The 23,493-nt window shown below is 39.0% G+C and overlaps 5 protein-coding genes across 5 annotated transcripts; all 5 read left to right on the forward strand.

Annotated features, from left to right (window-relative positions):
- The first annotated feature begins 1,982 nt into the window (after positions 1–1,982).
- On the forward strand, positions 1,983–3,742 carry LOC139637327 (olfactory receptor 1500-like). The gene has a single exon (XM_071505943.1). It carries the CDS (start codon positions 2,001–2,003, stop codon positions 2,961–2,963), a length of 963 nt encoding a protein of 320 aa, XP_071362044.1. The 5' UTR covers positions 1,983–2,000; the 3' UTR covers positions 2,964–3,742.
- Positions 3,743–3,979: 237 nt separating this feature from the next.
- Positions 3,980–7,021, forward strand: LOC139637534 (olfactory receptor 51E1-like). Its single transcript, XM_071506318.1, has one exon. It carries the CDS (start codon positions 5,826–5,828, stop codon positions 6,786–6,788), a length of 963 nt encoding a protein of 320 aa, XP_071362419.1. The 5' UTR covers positions 3,980–5,825; the 3' UTR covers positions 6,789–7,021.
- A 1,906-nt stretch (positions 7,022–8,927) lies between these two features.
- LOC139637501 (olfactory receptor 5B17-like) lies at positions 8,928–10,716 on the forward strand. The gene has a single exon (XM_071506241.1). It carries the CDS (start codon positions 9,555–9,557, stop codon positions 10,497–10,499), a length of 945 nt encoding a protein of 314 aa, XP_071362342.1. The 5' UTR covers positions 8,928–9,554; the 3' UTR covers positions 10,500–10,716.
- A 4,441-nt stretch (positions 10,717–15,157) lies between these two features.
- LOC139637502 (olfactory receptor 8G1-like) lies at positions 15,158–16,920 on the forward strand. Its single transcript, XM_071506242.1, has one exon. It carries the CDS (start codon positions 15,363–15,365, stop codon positions 16,311–16,313), a length of 951 nt encoding a protein of 316 aa, XP_071362343.1. The 5' UTR covers positions 15,158–15,362; the 3' UTR covers positions 16,314–16,920.
- Positions 16,921–20,948: 4,028 nt separating this feature from the next.
- LOC139637428 (olfactory receptor 52N5-like) lies at positions 20,949–23,066 on the forward strand. Its single transcript, XM_071506132.1, has one exon. The coding sequence runs from the start codon at positions 21,382–21,384 to the stop codon at positions 22,330–22,332; it is 951 nt and encodes a 316-aa protein (XP_071362233.1). The 5' UTR covers positions 20,949–21,381; the 3' UTR covers positions 22,333–23,066.
- The last annotated feature ends 427 nt before the right edge of the window (positions 23,067–23,493 follow it).

Consider the following 23,493-nt stretch of genomic DNA (forward strand, 5'->3'; position numbering starts at 1 on the left):
CGTGTGTCTCACACCTCGTGGCTTTGTTGCATGATCTCACCTGTTTTTCACACATGAAGTGAATGTCCCCCAGCAAGAACAGAGCAGCTGCATGTGGAGACTGTCATTTTAGTGTCAAAAATAAGTCAGACAATTTATAATGAAAAGACATCCAACATTTGAGTAGCCTGCATATATATACATTTACAATATATCCTTCTGTTTCTGTTGTTTCTGTGAAAATGGAACAATTTTGAAATAGTTACTGAAACATGGCCCATTAGGACTAGATGGTAACCAGCAGTCACTTCCAAGCTGCCACTCTGCTAAAATCCTGATTTTATAACCACGTCATCAAATCACCAAACACATCAATTAAGGACAAAGACTGAGCTGTGGTTTCAGCTGTATTTGTTATAAAGTGATCACTCAGAGAAAAAGTTAGAAGCTCATTCATATTAGCTGCCCTGTGGTCAGCATAGAGAAGTGCGTCTTTGGAGGGAAAACCCAACCTCATACTTGCTTGTAATACCTGCGACTCTCCTCTAGGGAAAGAAGCTAAGGTTTGTCCATACAGTCACAAGATCTCTCAGTAGGTGCTTTTTTCGAAAAAAAAAAAAAAAAATCCCATCTGAAAGGTGAGGAAATCTAGCGATAAAGGTGCTAAATCGACAGCAACTTGTTTGTGCAAAATCAGTGTGAAAGAACAATGACCAATGAGGAAATTTACACAGTGATGTGGTACTTGGCTGACCAATGGTGTAACTTCATCATTCACTCAGCTCTACTGTCCTCTTTTGAAATTTAACTGTGTATTTTTTGTGTATTAATGTGTATTTCAAGGTCATTGCACATGAGGGAAACCAGTGATTTTCAAGGCTTAAATAAATAAATGAAATGAAAATTTGCATTTAAAGGCCTGGTCCCGCTGTTGCGGTCCAGCCAAAAATACTCTTTTTATCCAAACATAAGATATAAATAAACATGGCTGGATTTTTAGTTGTTAATGTTACAAGAAAATAAAGGTTTTCTCACGTCTGGAACAGAACCTGGGGAATCTGGCTGCAGTTCAGCTCTGTAGTGTGCTCACATTGCATCCTTCCATATTGCTATATAATATATTGTATTGTATCATATTAGGTAGTGTAATATAGCATATTATTATGCATAAACTATACTTAATCAAAATGTTTCACTTATATTATATATCATAATATATTTTGATATACCACAACATATTCTATCATATCATTACGTATCATTATTATTATTTTTAGGTGTACTCTGTGATCTGTAGCACTATAGAAGGAGACACACAGATGATGGTGGATGCTGAGTCAGTGGTTACCAAGCAACAGCTGACCTGTCAGGATGTGATGCTGCAGCTGATGGTCACTGATGCACCAAATAAAAGTGTGAGCTGTTTCACGTGCGGTCTGGGGTGGAGGGCGGTTCATGTTGCAGAAGGTAATGCTGAGAAACACACACACATACTGTGCCATCAGCAGCTGGAGTGTTTGCATTAATGTAACTTAGCTTCATGTAGCTACATTTTGTTAATAAAGTTAAAAAAAAGCTTACTTAAAGTTTATTGCCCACAATTAGGCTCTTATAAATCGAAATGTGACAGAATTCAGAATATCAACATTTGCTTTGACTTGAATTCACCTGAAGTCAGAATGTTTTTTAACTCGTCTATAACTGGGGATACACCAATCTGACTTCGACTCTCAGGGTATGTGTGATGTGGAGCCTGAGTCAGGTAGCACCATGACTCTGTATCTCACTGTATTTAAATCACTGGGATCATTAATACAGCATGTGAGGAATCGTGGAGAGAAGTTGCTCAGTCAGCAGCTTGTGTGTGACTTAACTGAATCACTAAAAAGCGTATTTATCATCGATCAGTCACTGATAGATCAAATGAATGCATCCCTGTCTGTATCTGTGTCTAGTGTGTTCTTATTTTTTGTTATATCACAGATGTGTGTAGTGGCATATTTTCCTAATCTCTAATTTTCATGCAGTTTTACACAGATATGGAAAACCAGACTTTAAGAGAGGATATCCTGCTCCTGGAAGGGTTAAAAGTCTCCTCCCAGTTCTTTATTCCCACCTTCATCCTCACCCTCCTCATCTACATCTTCATCTTAGTGTCTAACATCGGCCTGGTGATCCTGATCTTGAGCAGCAGAAACCTCCACCAGCCCATGTATCTGCTTTTGTGCAACCTGAGTATTAATGATGTTGTTGGAGCCACAGTAATTATCCCACGTTTACTCAGAGATCTTTTATTATCAAACTCAGAGCGGTACATTCATTACACCAACTGTGTCATTCAGGCCTTTGGTGCTCACCTCTATGCAGGCGCCTCTCACACAGTGCTCATGATCATGGCCTTCGACCGCTACGTGGCCATTTGCAACCCTCTGCGTTACAGCACCATCATGACCAACAGGATGGTGGTGAAACTGTCGGTTGCAGCCTGGACAGTGGCTTTTGTTATGGTGGCGATCCTGCTGGGCCTCAGTATTCGCCTGTCGCGCTGCAGATCAGTTATATTCAACCCGTTCTGTGACAACGCCTCCCTGTTCAAGCTGTCCTGTGACAGTGTCCTCATCAATCAGATCTATGGACTCGGCTACACGGTGGTCCTGTTGGGCTCCTCCATCTGCAGCATGACTCTCACCTACCTGAAAATCGCTGTGGTTTGCTTGAAAAGTAAAAACAAGGCGTTGAACAGCAAAGCACTGCAGACCTGTGCCACCCACCTGACTGTGTACATCATCCTCCTTGGGTCTGGCTTCATCATCGTCATCCTCCACCGTTTTCCTCAGCTGACAGACCACAGGAAAGTGGTGGCCATCCAACGGACAGTGGTTCTGCCTGCTCTTAATGTTGTTATCTACGGGCTGCAAATCAAAGAGATCAAGCAAAGAATTATTGCTTTGTTTCACTGCAGTAAAGTGGCTCAAAAGAAATAAAACGATACACAGGCAAACAAAATCTGTAAATACTTGCATGTTGCACAGGATGCATTCATTAATAATATTAGAACCTATTAAATAATTTCTGCAGGGATCATGTTGTGATGAAATTTCTAGTTGTAAATATTGATGCCAATTCAATATAACAGGCTTCATGAATATGTTCGAACATGTTTTTTTCAGCATATTTTATTCGTTGCAAATAGTTCCTCATAAATCAGAACTGTCTCCTTCAATTATTAAAAGCTCAGAGTGCAAGTCTGCATCATAAATCCATGTCAGTGATGTTCAATAGGAAATATACTTCTATGAGCACGCATCATAATGAGTGTAAAGATTCATCAGATTTCTGATAATGACTCAATAAGCATCTTTCCTTTGTGACTGTTTTTTATTTAATGACATGAGGCTGTTGTTATTCAGGGTTTCAAGGCAGTGAAGTAAAAAGATCTGCTGAAATTAAAAAATAATTCTCAAAGCACCTTATATTTAATCCTGTGCACCATAGATGAAACTGACCCAGTCACCTGCAGCCTCCAGAGAGTCAAAACACAGTAGAGCAGTGGTTGTCAAACTTTTTCACATCAATGGCCCTGACCAGACAAAAATTGGACTGATAAGAGTTTTGCTTTTAGATGTTTTATTACAGAAAGTGTTGAAATCCATGACCAGAAAAGTCATACATTCTATATTCATGTTATTATGTACAGAAGTCCAGAAAAGCAAGTGAATTTTATTTAATTTTTTGTTTTGCCAGGATCATTCTTTGAAAGATTTTTTTTTTGAGTCTTAGAAAAAAATCACTTTCTTCGTTGGGTGTCTTTATACAAATAATAAAAAAACTTAGAAAATGATCCTTGTGTAACCCATGTATTTATGTAATAAATTTACTTTTCACCAAAAATCTTGTTCTGTGCAGAATTTATGATTATTTTCTTTGTATATATTTTTTTCCTGTATATGTTTATTTCGGGGAGCTTTTATTTTATTAATTGTATTGTTGCTGTGTGACCTTTGACATTTTGGCTGTGTCACTTCCTATAGATTCGCGCTTTTTTCGTCAGTTGCTGTCGAGTTCCGCTGAGGAGGGTTAAGATCTTACAAGTTCTCCTGTGAATAGCTGTGGAATTGTGGTGAAAGAGCCAATAAGAGGTGCAAATTTAACTGTGTCCAGGTCAAAAACATCATTCTTTGTTGTGATAGTAGATGTTTCGGTGTGTTTATGTAGTTTTATCACGTACAGCATTTATTTTCTGGCTTGCTAGCTTACCGACCTCAAGTTAGGCTCAGTGCTCGGAAATGGTTTTTCATGCGGCCCGCTGCTCTTTCCGTCTCTCCTTCAAAGGTGTGCATGTCGAAACCTGGTCATGAGAAATTGCTGTACTGATATAATTGTGTAAATCCTCCCTTTGACGAGACAACAGTTGTCCACATTTTATTATTTACTAAGAGGCCTGCTACACTGGCAAAAAAACAAAAGATTCATTTGTCTTTCAGGGTCTCCGTACTTCTGGATGAAATTGCTGTGACAATGAATTCTTCCCCTTTTTGCTGGGAACCCCCAAGAACCCACTCAGGCACCCTTGGTGGTTCCCAGACGCCAGTTTGAGAACCACCAGAGTTGAGGACCTAATTCTCTTTCAGTCCATCAATGTGGTTTAGTTGTATAAGCATTTCAGCCTCATTCCTGTTTGTTCCAGAGGGACCCTGCACAAAACTACTGTCACAAACACTGTGATATGACCCCCTCCCCCCCTTCAAGAAATAAATGGATGCCGAACATTTGAATGCAAGTGAGTCTTAAACAAACATTTGTTTGTTCCACAACGTTTGATTTACTGATCAAAACTAGATGACTGTCAGCATCAAATGATTCAGCACTACATGATATTTGTGTATGATGGTGTGTGTGTGTGTGTTAAAAAAACATACACAAACAAACCCCCCTAAATATTAAGTGTCATAAACTTATATTAAATCTGTTGCCCTCTCTGTGGGTGTTTATCATGAATTAATATACAGGAGATGCCCATTAAGATGATGCTGGAAACTGCGCATCAATGGTCGCCAAGTAACAGGTGACATGTAAACATGTGATGCAGCAGCTGATGGTCACTGAGTCACCACATAAAAGTGTGAGCTGTTTCATGTGTGGTCTGGGGTGGAGGGCGGTTCATGTTGCAGAAGGTAATGCTGAGAAACACACACACATACTGTACCATCAGCAGCTGGAAGATGACTTAGTTTCATGTAGCTACGTTTTATAAGCAGCAGAAACATTATTAGTAGAGATGGATCCTTCCTTTACTCCAGCATCTTGCAGCGTGCTCAGGATAAATGGAGGATAAAACTGCTCTCAAGAAGTCAAATGTCAGACAAATTTTTGCTCTCAATTATGCTCTTATAAATCCAAATGTGGCAGAATTCAGAATATCAACATTTGCCTTGAGTTGTAGTCACTTTTGAGATAGTTTTTAAAGTCATCTATAACTGGGGATGCAATCTGACTTGGATTCTGATACCTCAACTCAGGATATGTTAGACATGGAGCCCTTATTAGGTAGCACCATGACTCTGTATCTCACTGTATTTAAATCACTGGGATCATTAATACAGCATGTGAGGAATCGTGGAGAGAAGTTGCTCAGTCAGCAGCTTGTGTGTGACTTAACTGAATCACTAAAAAGTGTATTTATCATCGATCAGTCACTGATGGATCAAATTCATGCATCCCTGTCTGTATCTGTGTGCAGTGCTGTTGTCATCACGTTCTTTTTTGTTGTTTGTTTCTTTTTTTCTTTTTTTTGGTTATATCACAGATGCATGTGTTGACATATTTTCCTAATCTCTCTAATTTTCATGCAGTTTTACACAGATATGGAAAACCAGACTTTAAGAGAGGATATCCTGCTCCTGGAAGGGTTAAAAGTCTCCTCCCAGTTCTTTATACCCACCTTCATCCTCACCCTCCTCATCTACATCTTCATCATAGTGTCTAACATCAGCCTGGTGATCCTGATCTTGAGCAGCAGAAACCTCCACCAGCCCATGTATCTGCTTTTGTGCAACCTGAGTATTAATGATGTTGTTGGAGCCACAGTAATTATCCCACGTTTACTCAGAGATCTTTTATTATCAAACTCAGAGCGGTACATTCATTACACCAACTGTGTCATTCAGGCCTTTGGTGTTCACCTCAATGCAGGCGCCTCTCACACAGTGCTCATGATCATGGCCTTCGACCGCTACGTGGCCATTTGCAACCCTCTGCGTTACAGCACCATCATGACCAACAGGATGGTGGTGAAACTGTCGGTTGCAGCCTGGACAGTGGCTTTTGTTATGGTGGCGATCCTGCTGGGCCTCAGTATCCGCCTGTCACGCTGCAGGTCAGTTATATTCAACCCGCTCTGTGACAACGCCTCCCTGTTCAAGCTGTCCTGTGACAGTGTCCTCATCAATCAGATCTATGGACTCGGCTACACGGTGGTCCTGTTGGGCTCCTCCATCTGCAGCATGACTCTCACCTACCTGAAAATTGCTGTGGTTTGTGTACGCAGTAAAAACAAGGCGTTGAACAGCAAAGCACTGCAGACCTGTGCCACCCACCTGACTGTGTACATCATCCTCCTTGGGTCTGGCTTCATCATCGTCATCCTCCATCGCTTTCCTCAGCTGTCAGACCACAGGAAAGTGGTGGCCATCCAGCGGACAGTGGTTCTGCCTGCTCTTAATGTTGTTATCTACGGGCTGCAAATCAAAGAGATCAAGCAAAGAATTATTGCTTTGTTTCACTGCAGTAAAGTGGCTCAAAAGAAATAAAACGACACACAGGCAAACAAAATCTGTAAATACTTGCATGTTGCACAGGATGCATTTATTGATGATATTTGAACCTATTCTGCAGGGATCATGTTGCAATGAAATTTCTAATCATAAATATTGATGCCAATTCAATATAATAGGCTTCATGAATATGTTAGAACAGTTTAAGAACTTCTGAATGTTTTTTTCAGCATATTTTATTTGTTGCAAATATATTTCTGATAATGAATCAATAAGCATCTTTCCTTTGTGACTGTTTTCTATTTCAATGACATGAGGCTGTTATTCAGGGGCTTCAAGGCAGTGAAGTAAAAAGATCTGCTGAAATTAAAAAATAATTCTCAAAGCACCTTATATTTAATCCTGTGCACCATAGATGAAACTGACCCAGTCACCTGCAGCCTCCAGAGAGTCAAAACACAGTAGAGGCTGTTATTCAGGGGCTTCAAGGCAGTGAAGTAAAAAGATCTGCTGCAATTTTAAAGTGATTTTCAAAGCACAGACTCACATTTCATCCTCCCGTCAAACTTTTTCACATCAAGGGCCCCAACCTGTCACAAAGTAGACTGATAAAAGTTTTGCTTTTAGATGTTTTACTACAGAAAGTATTGGAATCCATGACCAGAAAAGTCATATGTTCTATATTTGTGTCCTTATGTACAGGCCTGAAAGACAAGTCAATTATTATTATCATTATTATTATTATTATTATTTTGCCAGGATGATTTTTTTTTCTTTTGTGAAAACAAACCCTTAGAGGCAATGTGGAAAAACTTGAATTACAGCCTTGTGGTTGTATCCCCTGGCCACTCAGACTAGCTTCAGATTATATCCCTGTTTATCCAGAGTCTTATAAAATATTAACCATTTGTGTGAAATTCTGTCCTAATTGCTGTGTGATGTCTTGAGTAATGACTGAAAAGTGTTTTGTGAAGGCACCACGACCTTGAACTTTGACCACCAATATCTAATCAGTTCATCCATGAATCCAAGTGCACATTTGTGCCTAGTTTGAAGAGATTCCCTTGAGGAGTTCTCAAGATACTGATTTTACAAGGCCAAAATCATGTTTTGTTTGCTCATCGTGACCTTTGACTTTTGACCTTTAGCCACCAAAACCTAATCAGTTTAACCTTGAGTCCAGTTGAACTTTTTTACCAAATTTGAAGAAATCCTTTCAAGGGGTTACGTTGACATTTCGTTCACATGGCCAAAACCGTGTTTTTTGAGGTCACCGTGACCTTGACCTTTGACCACCCAAATGTAATCACTTCATCCCTGAGACCAAGTGAATGTTTGTGCCAAATTTGAAGAAGTTTCCTCAAGGTGTTACTGAGATACAGTGTCTACAAGAATTGGACAGACGGACAACCCGAGAACAGTATGTCTCTGGCCCTGGCTGTCAAAATCACTTGCCCCTCGGGAGTGTTTATTGTACTGATGGAAAAAAAAAAACACTTGCTTTTCAGGGTTTCCATACTTGGGGATAAAATTAATGTGAAAATGAATTATTCCCTTTTTTACTGGGAACTCTCAAGAACCCCCTCAAGGACCCCTTGGGATCCCCGGATCCCACTTTGAGAACCACCACAGTTGAGGACCTCATACTCTTTCAGACCATCTGTGTGGTCTAGTTGCATAAGCATCTCAGCCTCATTTCCACCACCACCACCACCACCATCCCCACCAACACCTTCAAGAAATAAAATGGATGTCAAACTACATGACTGTTGGCACCAAATGATTCAGTACTACGTGATATTAGTATCTGAGGGTGTGTGAGTGTTTAAAAAATATACAGAAGCAAACCTCCAAATTATTATGTGTCTTATAGCTTCATATACCTGCATAAAATCTCTTGTCCTCTTTGTGTGCAGCTATCATGAATTAATGTACAGCAGATGCTCATTAAGATGATGCTGGGTGCTGCGCATTAACGGTCGCCGAGCAACAGGTGACCTGTCAACATATGACGCTGCAGCTGACGGCCACTGATGCACTAAATAAAAGTCTTCTTTGTTTCAGATGTGGCCTGGGGTGGAGGGCAGGTTCTGTTGCAGAGGGTGGTGTTGACAGAAACTGAAGCTCCATCACTGTATTTCAGCTCCTACACAAATGTTCTGTTGTCCACAAATAGCAAAAAAGTTTGCTCAGTTTGCTGTGGCTTACAAAAGAGCACTCAATGCCAAAACTGATATTCTTAACGTTTAATGAACTTCAAGCTTTTTTAAAGGGTCAGTTCACCCACATTATAGATGGTTTTGGTTTTATTTGCCATGTTTTGCATCTGTCTCTGTCATTTCTGCCTTCAGGCTAATGCACTGGAGGTGAACAACAATATGTCTCTGCAGACACAGTGTCCCCGTTACACTGGATAATGCTCAGAGCACACTGTAAAAAGTAGAGACTAGTATAAGGTGAAACACTCAATATTTTTGAATTATCTAAATGTCATTTTAAATGAGGAAACACTGAATATCTCAACTGCTCCTCTAATGCATTTAGTTTAATATGGGTTCAGACAGAATTCAGTCAGATTTGACAGTGTCATGACTGTGATGTGGATACTGTGATTAGTTGTGATAACTTTGTTTTGGTGTAATCCAGGCTCTCTGGATTCTACTTTAATATCTGAAAGGTTGAATTATCAGCTCACAATGTAAATCTTCATTGCTTGTTGCTTTTCTGCAGTTACAGCTGTGTACCAGGTCAGCACAGTTCTTGTCTTTACAGAAGTCTTCACTGTTAGTTCACAGGTTAATTATGGAGAACCAGACTTTTATTACAGATATCCTAATCCTGGAGGGTTTAAAGGTCACCCCTCAGTCCGTCATTCCTGCCTTCATCTTCCTCCTCATCATCTACATCTTCATCATGGTGTCCAACATCGGCCTGGTGATCCTGATCTTTAGGAGCAGAAACCTCCACCAGCCCATGTATCTGCTTTTTTGCAACATGAGTATTAATGATGTTTTTGGGGCCACGATAATTATCCCTCATGTCCTCAGAGATCTTTTTTTGTTAAACTCAGAGCGGTACATTCATTACATCAGCTGTGTCATTCAGGCCTTCTGCGTTCACCTCCATGCAAGTGCCTCTCACACAGTGCTCATGATCATGGCCTTCGACCGCTACGTGGCCATTTGCAACCCTCTGCGTTACAGCACCATCATGACCAACAGGACGGTGGTGAATCTGTCGGTTGCAGCCTGGACAGTGGCTTTTGTTATGGTGGCGATCCTGCTGGGCCTCAGTATCCGCCTGTCACGCTGCAGGTCAGTTATATTCAACCTGTTCTGTGACAACGCCTCCATATTCAAGCTTTCCTGTGACAGTCTCCTCATAAATCAGATCTACGGCCTCGGCTACACGGTGGTCCTGTTGGGCTCCTCCATAGGCAGTGTAACTCTCACCTATCTGAAAATCACTGTGGTGTGCGTGATCAGTAAGAACAAGGTGTTGAATAGCAAAGCGCTGCAGACCTGTGCCACCCACCTGACTGTGTACATTATCCTCCTGGTATCAGCATTCCTAATTGTCATCCTGCACCGTTTCCCTGACCTGTCAGACCACAGGAAAGTGGCGTCTGTCCTGGGACATGTGGCCTTACCTGCCCTCAATGCTGTTATCTATGGGCTGCAAATCAAAGAGGTCAGACAGAGGATTATGGCTGTGTTCCACAACAATAAAGTAGCTGCATTGATGTAAACTGACACACATTGGGACCAAAGAGGTGTGTTTTATTTGCACAAGACGCTAAAATAATATAATGATAATATTTGCTTCAGTGGAAAAGAGTTAACATATTTCAGCATGGATCATGATGATGCTGTTTCAAAATGCTGCAGGGTAGAGGAACAGCTGCTTTTCATTGCAATATGATAACTGTTTATTACTTTCTGGTAATAAATTCAGATATAGTGTTACCACATCTTTCTTACTGGTCAGTAGTATTTTACAAAAGAGCTGGAAATAGGGACTCAGCGCAGCATAATTATTCTTTTTGTATTTGTTTATAAATCTTTTAAGTTTTCTCTTATGTTTTGAATACCTTTGCAGGGATCAAAACTATTAACTTTAAGTATTAAACGCTCTATGGACGTGTTTTCATCACTGAGCCAGCTTTGCTATGTTGTTTAAATTAAAGGGCTATTCTGGTTATTTAGTATTGTTCTTCCATAAAGTTGGTGAAATAGAAACAGCAGAGGTTGAGATATCCTCCTTTCTAGTCTTTAGTATTGATCAAGTTACATAAACACCAAAGAGCAGCTGGAAGTTGTCTTTTATTAGATCCTCCCAGCCTACAGTTTGTAATGCAGACTTCACAGGAGTGATCTCTCTCTGCAGAAAAAGCGCAAGTGTTACTAATAGCACTAACAATAGTTCACTTCTATTCAAATGTCCTTGTAAAACAATGACAAGAAGTGACTTTTTTACTCACCTGTTTTTTTTTTTTTTTTTTTCAATTTGCACATAAAACTAGAATTACTGGCTTGCAGGTGTATGCTTCATCTTTCAGACTAGTTTCAGATCAGAATCGGAATCAGAATCAGAATCAGTTTTATTGCCAAGTATGTTTCCACATACAAGGAATTTGTTAGTTTCTGCCTGTATGTGGGAATCAGGTGGACCATGACATGGTCAGAGTGGCCCAGTGCAGCCCGGGGGACGGCGTGATAAGCACCACTGATTGTGGTGTAACAGTGGTCCAGAGTGTTCCCCTCTCTGGTCGGGCAATTAACAAACAAAAAGATTACATCTTTATTTATCCAGAATCATTTAAAATATGAATAATTTGTATGAAATTCTGTCATAATTGAGTTATGGCTAGTGTAAAGTGTTTTTTGAGGTCACACTTACCTTTGACCTTTGACCATCAAAATCTAATCAGTTCATCTTTACATCCAAGTGAATGTTTATACTAAATTTGATAAAAGTTTCCGTATTTTGTGAGGTCACCGTGAGGTTGACCTTTGCCCACCAAAATCTAATCAGTTCATCCTTGAGTCCTAATGAATGTTTGTGCCATATTTGAAGAAATTCCCTCAAGGCGTTACAGAGACATCGGTTCACGAGAATGGGACAGACAGATGTACAGACTAACGGATGGACAGACAAACCAAAAACATAAAGGTCTCTGGTTCTGGCTGTTGCTGGTGAAGAGGCATAAAAATCTTGGTGGTGGAAATGCCAAAACTGAAAAAAAGTTTAAATAATCTCAAAAAGGATTTTTACACTTCTTTGAGCTATAAAAGTTGTTGCATGTATAAAAACTACAGTGGAACAGACATAGGGAATAAACATTGATCTACATGAAGCATGAATAGAAAGACAATTGATGAAACAAAAAGAAAATAAACCAAACATTCTCCACTTGGTTCTCCAATCGTTTGTTTCATGATTTGTCCCTCTGAGGGATTTTCTGGATTCTATTCGATTTCCTGTTGCTCTTGCCGAGGCTTTGCCTGTTGCGGTGTCAAGGGTCCTGGTCAACATCTTGCCTGTTACCGAGTCTATTCCTGAGTTGGCCATTCCCGCCAACATCCTTTTTTCTCTTGCAGCAGGGGTCCGGTCAATATGTCACCTCTTCCTGAGGTTGTTCCTGCTTTGAGGGTCTCAGCTGACGTTCCGCGTGTTTCAGTGTTGGGGGTCAATGCCTCAGCTGATGCCTCACTTGTTCCAGTGCCAGGAGTCCCAGTTGATGTTTCGTCTTTTTCTGAATTGACCCTCTGGGCTGTCACCTTATCTATTCCTGTTTTGGGGGTTTTAGTTGACATTTTGGTTGTTCCTTAGTCTGTTCCTGGGTTGACTGCCCCCCTGCATCGCCTGTTGCCTGGCATGCTAGTCTCAAGGTCATGCACATATTAAAGATATTTTATATCTGTTAAAATATTTGTTGGAGCGTTTCTACAGCTTCGATCAGGAAGAAACTCACCTGGTTGAATCATCAGGACAAATAATTAATAACTGCATTAAAAAAAACAAACAAAAAACATCTGGTTGTTTGATGATAAAGTTTGAAGGTACAAGCTTACGTACATTGATGTTTCAGGGGAGAGGTTTACTACTACTGCCAAGGTGCATTTCAGCAAGAAACACCAGAAAACTGAAAAGACAATCTTCAGCTTTAGTTTGTTCATCTGTAATTTTTGGGCAAACTGTGGGTGAATTCAACTATGATGCCATGTTTTGTTAACAATTACAACAACGATTACGAGTTTTGCTTGCATGCCAAAATGACACATTTTCTTAGAAAGTTGAAATAATTAAAACTTTAATAATTGCTTCACTGTCTGTGAGCGTCATGTGTTTCTATATGAAGGATATTTAGGATATTGTTGACAGAAAAAACTAATTTTATTGTAGGAAATGTGGTCCAGTATTTATGGAATTTGGCCCATACGAGGAGCCAAGAGTTTGCTGCACATTTCCATTTTGGAAACAACCATTTCACTTTGAGGTTAATGCAAATTAATGCAAGCTAATGAAAGATAGTATTATCATGTAAAATGGAAATCAAAAATGGAAATAAGACTTAGAAATATGATGGCAAATGACTATTCCATTTGACTGTATTACTCTGTTGTGTATTCTGATTACTTACAGTCTTGCATTTAGTTAGAGAGGCTGTTATTTTTAAAGGGAGCAATTTATTCATTTTTTGATGTGGTGGTCAAATGGCCGGGATTATCCAAAACACCCGTGAGATTCTTTTTCCTGTGACCTTCATTGTTTTGGGTTGGTGGAAGACGTAGCAGTGTCAGATAAAACTGAAAATAAAATATCTACTTGGCTTGATATAAGAGCCTTTGAGCCACCAAAGGTCCCTAAAGAGCACCTGAAATGCCCCACTCTATTGTGTGATTATATTGTGTCAATAGTAATCATACAAAAATGCAATTTTATGTTGACACTGCCTCTGTCAGCAATACTTACATCTAATAAAAATGATAATTGGTGTGTTAGATTTTGAGTAGGTTTATGAATGATCAAGCATTGACAAGAATCAATGCTATGTGCAATGCTGAGGCAGTGGCGGGGCCCCCAGAAATCATATTCTGCTCATGGCCCCATAAAGGCTTAGGCCAACCAACCATGCTCGATACCCCTGGTGAGGAGCTGTAAAATATTTTTTTGTGACTTAGATGCAGCCAATCTTCAGCGTTGAGATGAACATCGTAGATTTCTTACAAACAATTAGACAAGAGGTGTCAAACTGCAACAAACAACAAAAACCATGACTGACAACGGTTGCCTTGGGTCTAACTTGTCAGAGCTTAATGATGCAACAAAGCCCCCAAAACAGCCTCTAAAATGTTTTAAACGGTCAGCTCACCTCAGATCTGCTTGGAGGAGGTTCATGTCAGCAGAGGTAAGCATGAGATGCACTGTTGTGCAATGTTTAGAAATTACCTGTAAACTTTATTCTAAATACAGAGACCATCTTTAATCTTAGATTCTATATGACATGTTTTATGTTAAAATTAGACATGATATATGATAACATAATATAACATGATCACAAGACATGATTAAAAAAAATTGCAACCGTGCAAATTTTCATTGTCAAACCGTCGGCACTTTTACAACAACACAATTGATGGACACTTTTTGATATGGGAGACTGAACAATGTTAGAGCTCAATGACTTACTCATGAGTCTATTTTTTAATGCATAAAGTTCTTAATGTTTGAATATGGTCACATCGTTTTTGCCATTGTGTATGTCTGTTTTGTGATGTTCTGAGTTTTTGTGTGAGATCATTGAGGTAAATTCCTATCAGCTACATTGAAATGGTATTAAACATGAATCACTGAATCCTTATGAATGTTTGGCTTGGATGAAAACCTGAAGAAACATGTTTGAAATATTTGGTTTTCAAATCACCAAGGTCAGTCAGAAAAATGTTGCAGTTTTCACATGATTCATATTGATATTGCATCGACTGACAAAAGCAAAGCAAGGGGCTGTTCAATAGGAAGGAGATCATTTTATTATGTTCATTATGTACATACTAATATTTTCCAAGTGAATCTTATAAACAGTAATCACATGAAATATAAACTGCTATGTTCATTGTAAATATGGTAGATATGACAATAATTCACGACCCTTATTTGAATTCGAACTGCAGGGTTATACTTCAGAGTATCTTTTGAAAATGATTTGTCAAACAAAGGAGTGATTTTAATATTTTCTATAATTATGATTTTCAAACATGATTTTTTTTCTTCAATTTAGATTTTTTAAGTAATGTGCACACACAAAAAAATTCAGTTTGATTTTGGGAATTCATCATTCATCGTAATCAACTTCCACAGTTGGATTTGAAGGACTATTCTGTGAGGCCGATGTGTCTAATGTTGTCATTCATAACAAACATGAATCACATAAATAATATGTTCAATTTGTGCACATTAATATATTTTCACTTCACTGCCGCAAGCAACTCTCCTTTTGATTTATTTATCTATTTTTTATTATTATTTTCTCCCAATATTATTCTTCCATTATCTGTTTGATGTTAAGTGCTATGTTATTTCTCTCTCTCTCATCCTCACTAGGCTTAAATGAACTCTATGGAGAACCAGACAGATATTCTGCTCCTCGAGGGGTTAAAGGTCAGCCCTCAGTCCTCCATTCCTGCCTTCATCCTCCTCCTCCTCATCTACATCTTCATCATGGTGTCTAACCTCAGCCTGGTGATCCTGATCACCATGGAGAGGAGCCTCCACCAGCCCATGTATCTGCTCTTTTGCAACATGAGTATTAACGATGCTTTCGGGGCCACGACCATCATCCCCCGCCTGCTGAGTGATGTTTTTATTCCGACTACAGAACGGTACATCAGCTACATCGACTGTGCCATTCAGGCCTTCTGTGGTCACGTTCATGCAAGTGCCACTCACACAGTGCTCATGATCATGGCCTTCGACCGGTACGTGGCCATCTGCAACCCCCTGCGTTACACCACCATCATGACCAACAGGATGGTGGTGAAGCTGTCGCTGTCTGCCTGGGTGGTCGCTTTAATCATGGTGGTGTTCCTTGTGGGCCTCAGTGTGCGCCTGTCGCGCTGCAGGTGGATTATATTCAACCCGTTCTGTGACAACGCTTCCTTATTCAAACTCTCCTGTGAAAGCGTCCTCATCAATAACATCTATGGCCTCGGCTACACAGTGGTTTTGCTGGGATCCTCCCTCGGCAGCATCACGCTCACCTACCTCAGGATCGCCATAGTGTGTTTGAGCAGCAAGAACAAGGTGCTGAACAGCCGGGCACTGCAGACTTGCGCCACCCACCTGGCTGTGTACATCATCATGTTTGTTTCAGGCTCCATCATCATCATCCTCCATCGCTTCCCTGACTTATCAGATGAAAGAAAGCTGGCATCCATCATGTTCCATGTGGTTCCTCCTGCCATGAACGCTGTGATCTATGGACTGCAGATCAAAGCAGTCAGAGAGAAACTTTTCATCATGTTTACCAAGAACACAGTGACTGTGACAGAAGTGAAATGACTCCATGCTGATTTAATAAAATTTATAAAATCTTATTAAACTTCCTCTCCATATGAAAATACTGATATGCTAATGTAAATATTTTGTGTTAACATCATTTTCTCACATTGAAAGTAAAAAAAAATAAAATAATAAAATAAAAAAAAAACTGGGAGTGTAAGCTCATCTACTCTGATTTCCTCATTAAAAAATCTGGAACAGACCTTGTGCCCCGCCCACCACCTGCTTGCTCCAGGTTGACAGGTGAAAGAGCAGAGAGTATCAACATGGTTAGAGTAGGAAATATCATGTTTTGAGCTTCAGTCAGACTCAGACTCAGGAGTTTTTGAGGAGTTTATTGAGGCCAAAATCAGTGACTAGAAGATGTATCGGAACGGTTAGTGTAGTTAATTGGTTATGTTATTTGTTAGCTTGTAACTGGCAGTGGCTGACACAGTGTCACAGTGACAGAAGCAGTTTTTGACAACTGGAATGCCAGAGATGAGGACTGATTCATGTGTTTACTGGCTAATGCCTGCTGTCTGTCCAGCTGCGACCTCACTGGTTCTGAACAGTTCTTTGCAATTATGAATTTCCACCCACTTAGTTGTATGTGGGTTGGGGTTGTTTGGCCAATTTGATCATGTCCTCAGAGTGTCTTACATGCATTTACACCTGTACTTTAGTGTGGCCAAGCACTGTCCAATTGCAAACTGATCACCCAAAACGCATTTTAATGCAATATGTAAATGGTTTACCTGTGTGTTGAAATTGAACCTTGCCCTGTTCATCATACGTTGTTTTGTACAAAATAGACGACATGAATGGCAAACAGGAAGAATAATAAAGGTATTAAATTCAAAAACTATGGAATGCAAAATATCTTTACATGTTTATTCGATAAAATTAGATCGTAACTTTTTCATTTATAAATGTTTAAAAAAAACCTATATACATTCAATAAGAATTAAGGGGATTCAGATTTGATGCAGAATTTTAAATTTAATAAACTTTAGTGACAAAAAACAAAAAGGTTTATTCACAATAAATAAACACAAATTTAACTGATATATTTTATTGTTGTTACACATACAGGTATTAATTAAGTAAATTAACCATTCCTCTTATGATATCATTTGAATATTATTTAGTGAAGACATATCCATATTGCAATACTCGATGTGTAGCTCTATTTAAAATTATTTATTATTGCACCATTTGAATTAATTCCCATAAAGTACCTATAACAAGGAAATATTAAAGTTTATTTTGGTTTTAAAGTATTTTTAATGTATTTGCATAAACAGAAGCAGATGAGATGGCAACTAAAGCTTAAGTAATATTTTCTGAATTCTTTACATGAGCAATAACAACCTCACAGATAACATGAGAAATGTGCAAAGGAATATTACTTTTAAATTTAAACATTTTAGTTTTTTTACCATTGATAATTTCAGAGAAAAAAAGTTTAATTTCATTGAATGAAATAATAAAAAAGAATTACTGTTAATTTCTTACACCTCATAAAAATCCATAACTGTCATTCAAACCAGTGAAAGCAACAGTGGAAAATGGAAGGTTCTGCACCGTGTGAATAAAAGTCGATAAGAAATTTGTTGACCTCTGAGCAAATCAGGGTCCTTTATGAACCTGGAACCAGATCGGTAATAGAACCAGCTATTGGAACCCAACCGTAGGTAGAATACTTCAGCACAACTTGGTATCGCAGTTTTTTATTTCTTTGTCTTCAATTCAGTCATGTTATTTTTTCCTAGTAAATAAGATGATAATTTTTTCTCTGACTGCTTTAATTTGCAGCCCGTAGATAACGGCATTCAGAGCAGGAGGAACCACATGGAACAAAATAGATGCCAGCTTCCTGTGGTCTGATAAGCTCTGGAAACAATGGAGGATGACAATGATGGTGCCTGACAAAAACAGGATAATGTAAACAGCCAGGTGGGTTGCACAGGTCTGTAGCGCTTTGCCGTTCAGAGTCTTGTTCTTACTACTCAAACACACCATGGCGATCCTCAGGTAGGTCAGCATTACACAGATAAGTGAGAATGTAATTGTGGCCATGGCAGTGCCAAGGCTACATTCATCCTGATACAGCCAAATTCCCAGTAAAGCTGTTCTCACATGTTTTTCTTTTTCTGTTGTCAGACAATGGAACAAGTCTGAAACAGTGCCTGAAATGTGGAACACTGAGACTACATGTTAACCAACAGTCTCTTCCACGCTGCTGCTCTACTGCTGAAATCCTGATTTTATAACCACATCATCTGACAAAATCAAGAAACACATCAGTTAAAGACTCAACCTGTAAGTAATGGGTTTCAGCTCAGTTCTAACAGTACAACCAAACAGCAACCTAAGAGGCTGAAAAATGAAGCCAACAGGTAAGTGCTAAAAAAAAACTGCAGTTCCTCTAATGGTCACTAGCTTTTGGCTCCAACAGTGAGTCAGTCTCCATAGGCTCCCATGTTAAAATGTCCAACTTTACAGCAGAAATAAACTGCCTTGTACTAAAAAGCATTTTGGTCTCTATAGCTAATTTCCTCCTTCACAGCAACTGTACTTTACATGACATTGTTCATCACCTATCTCTCAAGGTGACCACTCCCCCAATTATACACAACTTTAAGCCTTAATAAAATGTAAACAGGGTTTACAGTTATATCAAAATTCACCCAAAACTGATTTCATTGTAGGAAATGTGGTCCAGTATTTATGGAATTTGGCCCATACAAGGATCCAAGAGTCTGCTGCACATTTCCATTTTGGAAACAACCATTTCACTTTGAGGTTAATGCAAATTAATGCAAGCTAATGAAAGATAGTATTACATGTAAAATGGAAATCAAAAATGGAAATAAGACTTAGAAATATGATGGCAAATGACTATTCCATTTGACTGTATTACTCTGTTGTGTATTCTGATTACTTACAGTCTTGCATTTAGTTAGAGAGGCTGTTATTTTTAAAGGGAGCAATTTATTCATTTTTTGATGTGGTGGTCAAATGGCTGGGATTATCCAAAACACCTTTGAGACTTTTTCCTATGGCCTTCATTGTTTTGGGTTGGTGGAAGAAGTATCAGTGTCAGATAAAACTGAAAATAAAATATCTACTTGGCTTGATATAAGAGCCTTTGAGCCACCAAAGGTCCCTAAAGAGCACCTGAAATGCCCCACTCTATTGTGATTATATTGTGTCAATAGTAATCATACAAAAATGCAATTTTATGTTGACACTGCCTCTGTCAGCAATACTTACATCTAATAAAAATGATAATTGGTGTGTTAGATTTTGCGTAGGTTTATGAATGATCAAGCATTGACAAGAATCAATGCTATGTGCAATGCTGAGGCAGTGGCGGGGCCCCCAGAAATCATATTCTGCTCATGGCCCCATAAAGGCTTAGGCCAACCAACCATGCTCGATACCCCTGGTGAGGAGCTGTAAAATATTTTTTTGTGATTTGGATGCAGCCAATCTTCAGCGTTGAGATGAACATCGTAGATTTTTTACAAACAATTAGACAAGAGGTGTCAAACTGCAACAAACAACAAAAACCATGACTGACAACGGTTGCCTTGGGTCTAACTTGTCAGAGCTTAATGATGCAACAAAGCCCCCAGAGCAGCCTCTAAAATGTTATAAACGGTCAGCTCACCTCAGATCTGCTTGGAGGAGGTTCATGTCAGCAGAGGTAAGCATGAGATGCACTGTTGTGCAATGTTTAGAAATTACCTGTAAACTTTATTCTAAATACAGAGACCATCTTTAATCTTAGATTCTATATGACATGTTTTATGTTAAAATTAGACATGATATATGATAACATAATATAACATGATCACAAGACATGATTAAAAAAAAATCTTCAAATCTTCTACTGCAAAAACAAACGTTTGTGTAAATATATTTAAATGAAGTGGTGAAGTGTCGTGACAATGTCTGAGCTGTGCAGCAGGTTCAGCCTGTTCCACATGCACTTCCAAACTAATTTAATATTCACTGACTGTACAGTGACACCAGTGACTTCCAACCACCATTCCAACCGTGCAAATTTTCATTGTCAAACCGTCGGCACTTTTACAACAACACAATTGATGGACACTTTTTGATATGGGAGACTGAACAATGTTAGAGCTCAATGACTTACTCATGAGTCTATTTTTTAATGCATAAAGTTCTTAATGTTTGAATATGGTCACATCGTTTTTGCCATTGTGTATGTCTGTTTTGTGATGTTCTGAGTTTTTGTGTGAGATCATTGAGGTAAATTCCTATCAGCTACATTGAAATGGTATTAAACATGAATCACTGAATCCTTATGAATGTTTGGCTTGGATGAAAACCTGAAGAAACATGTTTGAAATATTTGGTTTTCAAATCACCAAGGTCAGTCAGAAAAATGTTGCAGTTTTCACATGATTCATATTGATATTGCATCGACTGACAAAAGCAAAGCAAGGGGCTGTTCAATAGGAAGGAGATCATTTTATTATGTTCATTATGTACATACTAATATTTTCCAAGTGAATCTTATAAACAGTAATCACATGAAATATAAACTGCTATGTTCATTGTAAATATGGTAGATATAACAATAATTCACGACCCTTATTTGAATTCAAACTGCAGGGTTATACTTCAGAGTATCTTTTGAAAATGATTTGTCAAACAAAGGAGTGATTTTAATATTTTCTATAATTATGATTTTCAATCATGATTTTTTTTCTTCAATTTAGATTTTTTAAGTAATGTGCACACACAAAAAATTTCAGTTTGATTTTGGGAATTCATCATTCATCGTAATCAACTTCCACAGTTGGATTTGAAGGACTATTCTGTGAGGCCGATGTGTCTAATGTTGTCATTCATAACAAACATGAATCACATAAATAATATGTTCAATTTGTGCACATTAATATATTTTCACTTCACTGCCGCAAGCAACTCTCCTTTTGATTTATTTATCTATTTTTTATTATTATTTTCTCCCAATATTATTCTTCCATTATCTGTTTGATGTTAAGTGCTATGTTATTTCTCTCTCTCTCATCCTCACTAGGCTTAAATGAACTCTATGGAGAACCAGACAGATATTCTGCTCCTCGAGGGGTTAAAGGTCAGCCCTCAGTCCTCCATTCCTGCCTTCATCCTCCTCCTCCTCATCTACATCTTCATCATGGTGTCTAACCTCGGCCTGGTGATCCTGATCACCATGGAGAGGAGCCTCCACCAGCCCATGTATCTGCTCTTTTGCAACATGAGTATTAACGATGCTTTCGGGGCCACGACCATCATCCCCCGCCTGCTGAGTGATGTTTTTATTCCGACTACAGAACGGCACATCAGCTACATCGACTGTGCCATTCAGGCCTTCTGTGCTCACTTTCATGCAAGTGCCACTCACACAGTGCTCATGATCATGGCCTTCGACCGGTACGTGGCCATCTGCAACCCCCTGCGTTACACCACCATCATGACCAACAGGATGGTGGTGAAGCTGTCGCTGTCTGCCTGGGTGGTTGCTTTAATCATGGTGGTGATCCTTGTGGGCCTCAGTGTGCGCCTGTCGCGCTGCAGGTGGATTATATTCAACCCGTTCTGTGACAACGCTTCCTTATTCAAACTCTCCTGTGAAAGCGTCCTCATCAATAACATCTATGGCCTCGGCTACACAGTGGTTTTGCTGGGATCCTCCCTCGGCAGCATCACGCTCACCTACCTGAGGATCGCCATAGTGTGTTTGAGCAGCAAGAACAAGGTGCTGAACAGCCGGGCACTGCAGACTTGCGCCACCCACCTGGCTGTGTACATCATCATGTTTGTTTCAGGCTCCATCATCATCATCCTCCATCGCTTCCCTGACTTATCAGATGAAAGAAAGCTGGCATCCATCATGTTCCATGTGGTTCCTCCTGCCATGAACGCTGTGATCTATGGACTGCAGATCAAAGCAGTCAGAGAGAAACTTTTCATCATGTTTACCAAGAACACAGTGACTGTGACAGAAGTGAAATGACTCCATGCTGATTTAATAAAATTTATAAAATCTTATTAAACTTCCTCTCCATATGAAAATACTGATATGCTAATGTAAATATTTTGTGTTAACATCATTTTCTCACATTAAAAGTAAAAAAAAATAAAACAAAAACAAAAACTGGGGGTGTAAGCTCATCTACTCTGATTTCCTCATTAAAAAATCTGGAACAGACCTTGTGCCCCGCCCACCACCTGCTTGCTCCAGGTTGACAGGTGAAAGAGCAGAGAGTATCAACATGGTTAGAGTAGGAAATATCATGTTTTGAGCTTCAGTCAGACTCAGACTCAGGAGTTTTTGAGGAGTTTATTGAGGCCAAAATCAGTGACTAGAAGATGTATCGGAACGGTTAGTGTAGTTAATTGGTTATGTTATTTGTTAGCTTGTAACTGGCAGTGGCTGACACAGTGTCACAGTGACAGAAGCAGTTTTTGACAACTGGAATGCCAGAGATGAGGACTGATTCATGTGTTTACTGGCTAATGCCTGCTGTCTGTCCAGCTGCGACCTCACTGGTTCTGAACAGTTCTTTGCAATTATGAATTTCCACCCACTAAGTTGTATGTGGGTTGGGGTTGTTTGGCCAATTTGATCATGTCCTCAATGTGTCTTACATGCATTTACACCTGTACTTTGGTGTGGCCAAGCACTGTCCAATTGCAAACTGATCACCCAAAACGTATTTTAATGCAATATGTAAATGGTTTACCTGTGTGTTGAAATTGAACCTTGCCCTGTTCATCATACGTTGTTTTGTACAAAATAGACGACATGAATGGCAAACATGAAGAATAATAAAGGTATTAAATTCAAGAACTATGGAATGCAAAATATCTTTACATGTTTATTCGATAAAATTAGATCGTAAACGTTTTCATTTATAAATGTTAAAAAATAAACCTATATACATTCAATAAGAATTAAGGGGATTCAGATTTGATGCAGAATTTTAAATTTAATAAACTCGAGTGACAAAAAATAAAAAGGTTTATTCACAATAAATAAACACAAATTTAACTGATATATTTTATTGTTGTTACACATATAGGTAATAATTAAGTAAATTAACCATTCCTCTTATTCATTTGAATATTATTTAGTGAAGACATATCCATATTGCAATACTCGATGTGTAGCTCT

Source organism: Trachinotus anak, unplaced genomic scaffold, assembly GCF_046630095.1.
Source record: "Trachinotus anak isolate AG129_WGS33_773 ecotype Australia unplaced genomic scaffold, CSIRO_AGI_Tana_v1 ptg000020l, whole genome shotgun sequence".
In the NCBI taxonomy this organism is placed as follows: Eukaryota; Metazoa; Chordata; class Actinopteri; order Carangiformes; family Carangidae; genus Trachinotus; species Trachinotus anak.

Excerpts from the sequence above, each read along its gene's own strand:
- LOC139637428 (XM_071506132.1), top strand. The coding sequence starts at position 21,382 with ATGAACTCTATGGAGAACCAGACAGATATTCTGCTCCTCGAGGGGTTA.
- LOC139637502 (XM_071506242.1), top strand. The coding sequence starts at position 15,363 with ATGAACTCTATGGAGAACCAGACAGATATTCTGCTCCTCGAGGGGTTA.
- LOC139637501 (XM_071506241.1), top strand. The coding sequence starts at position 9,555 with ATGGAGAACCAGACTTTTATTACAGATATCCTAATCCTGGAGGGTTTA.
- LOC139637534 (XM_071506318.1), top strand. The coding sequence starts at position 5,826 with ATGCAGTTTTACACAGATATGGAAAACCAGACTTTAAGAGAGGATATC.
- LOC139637327 (XM_071505943.1), top strand. The coding sequence starts at position 2,001 with ATGCAGTTTTACACAGATATGGAAAACCAGACTTTAAGAGAGGATATC.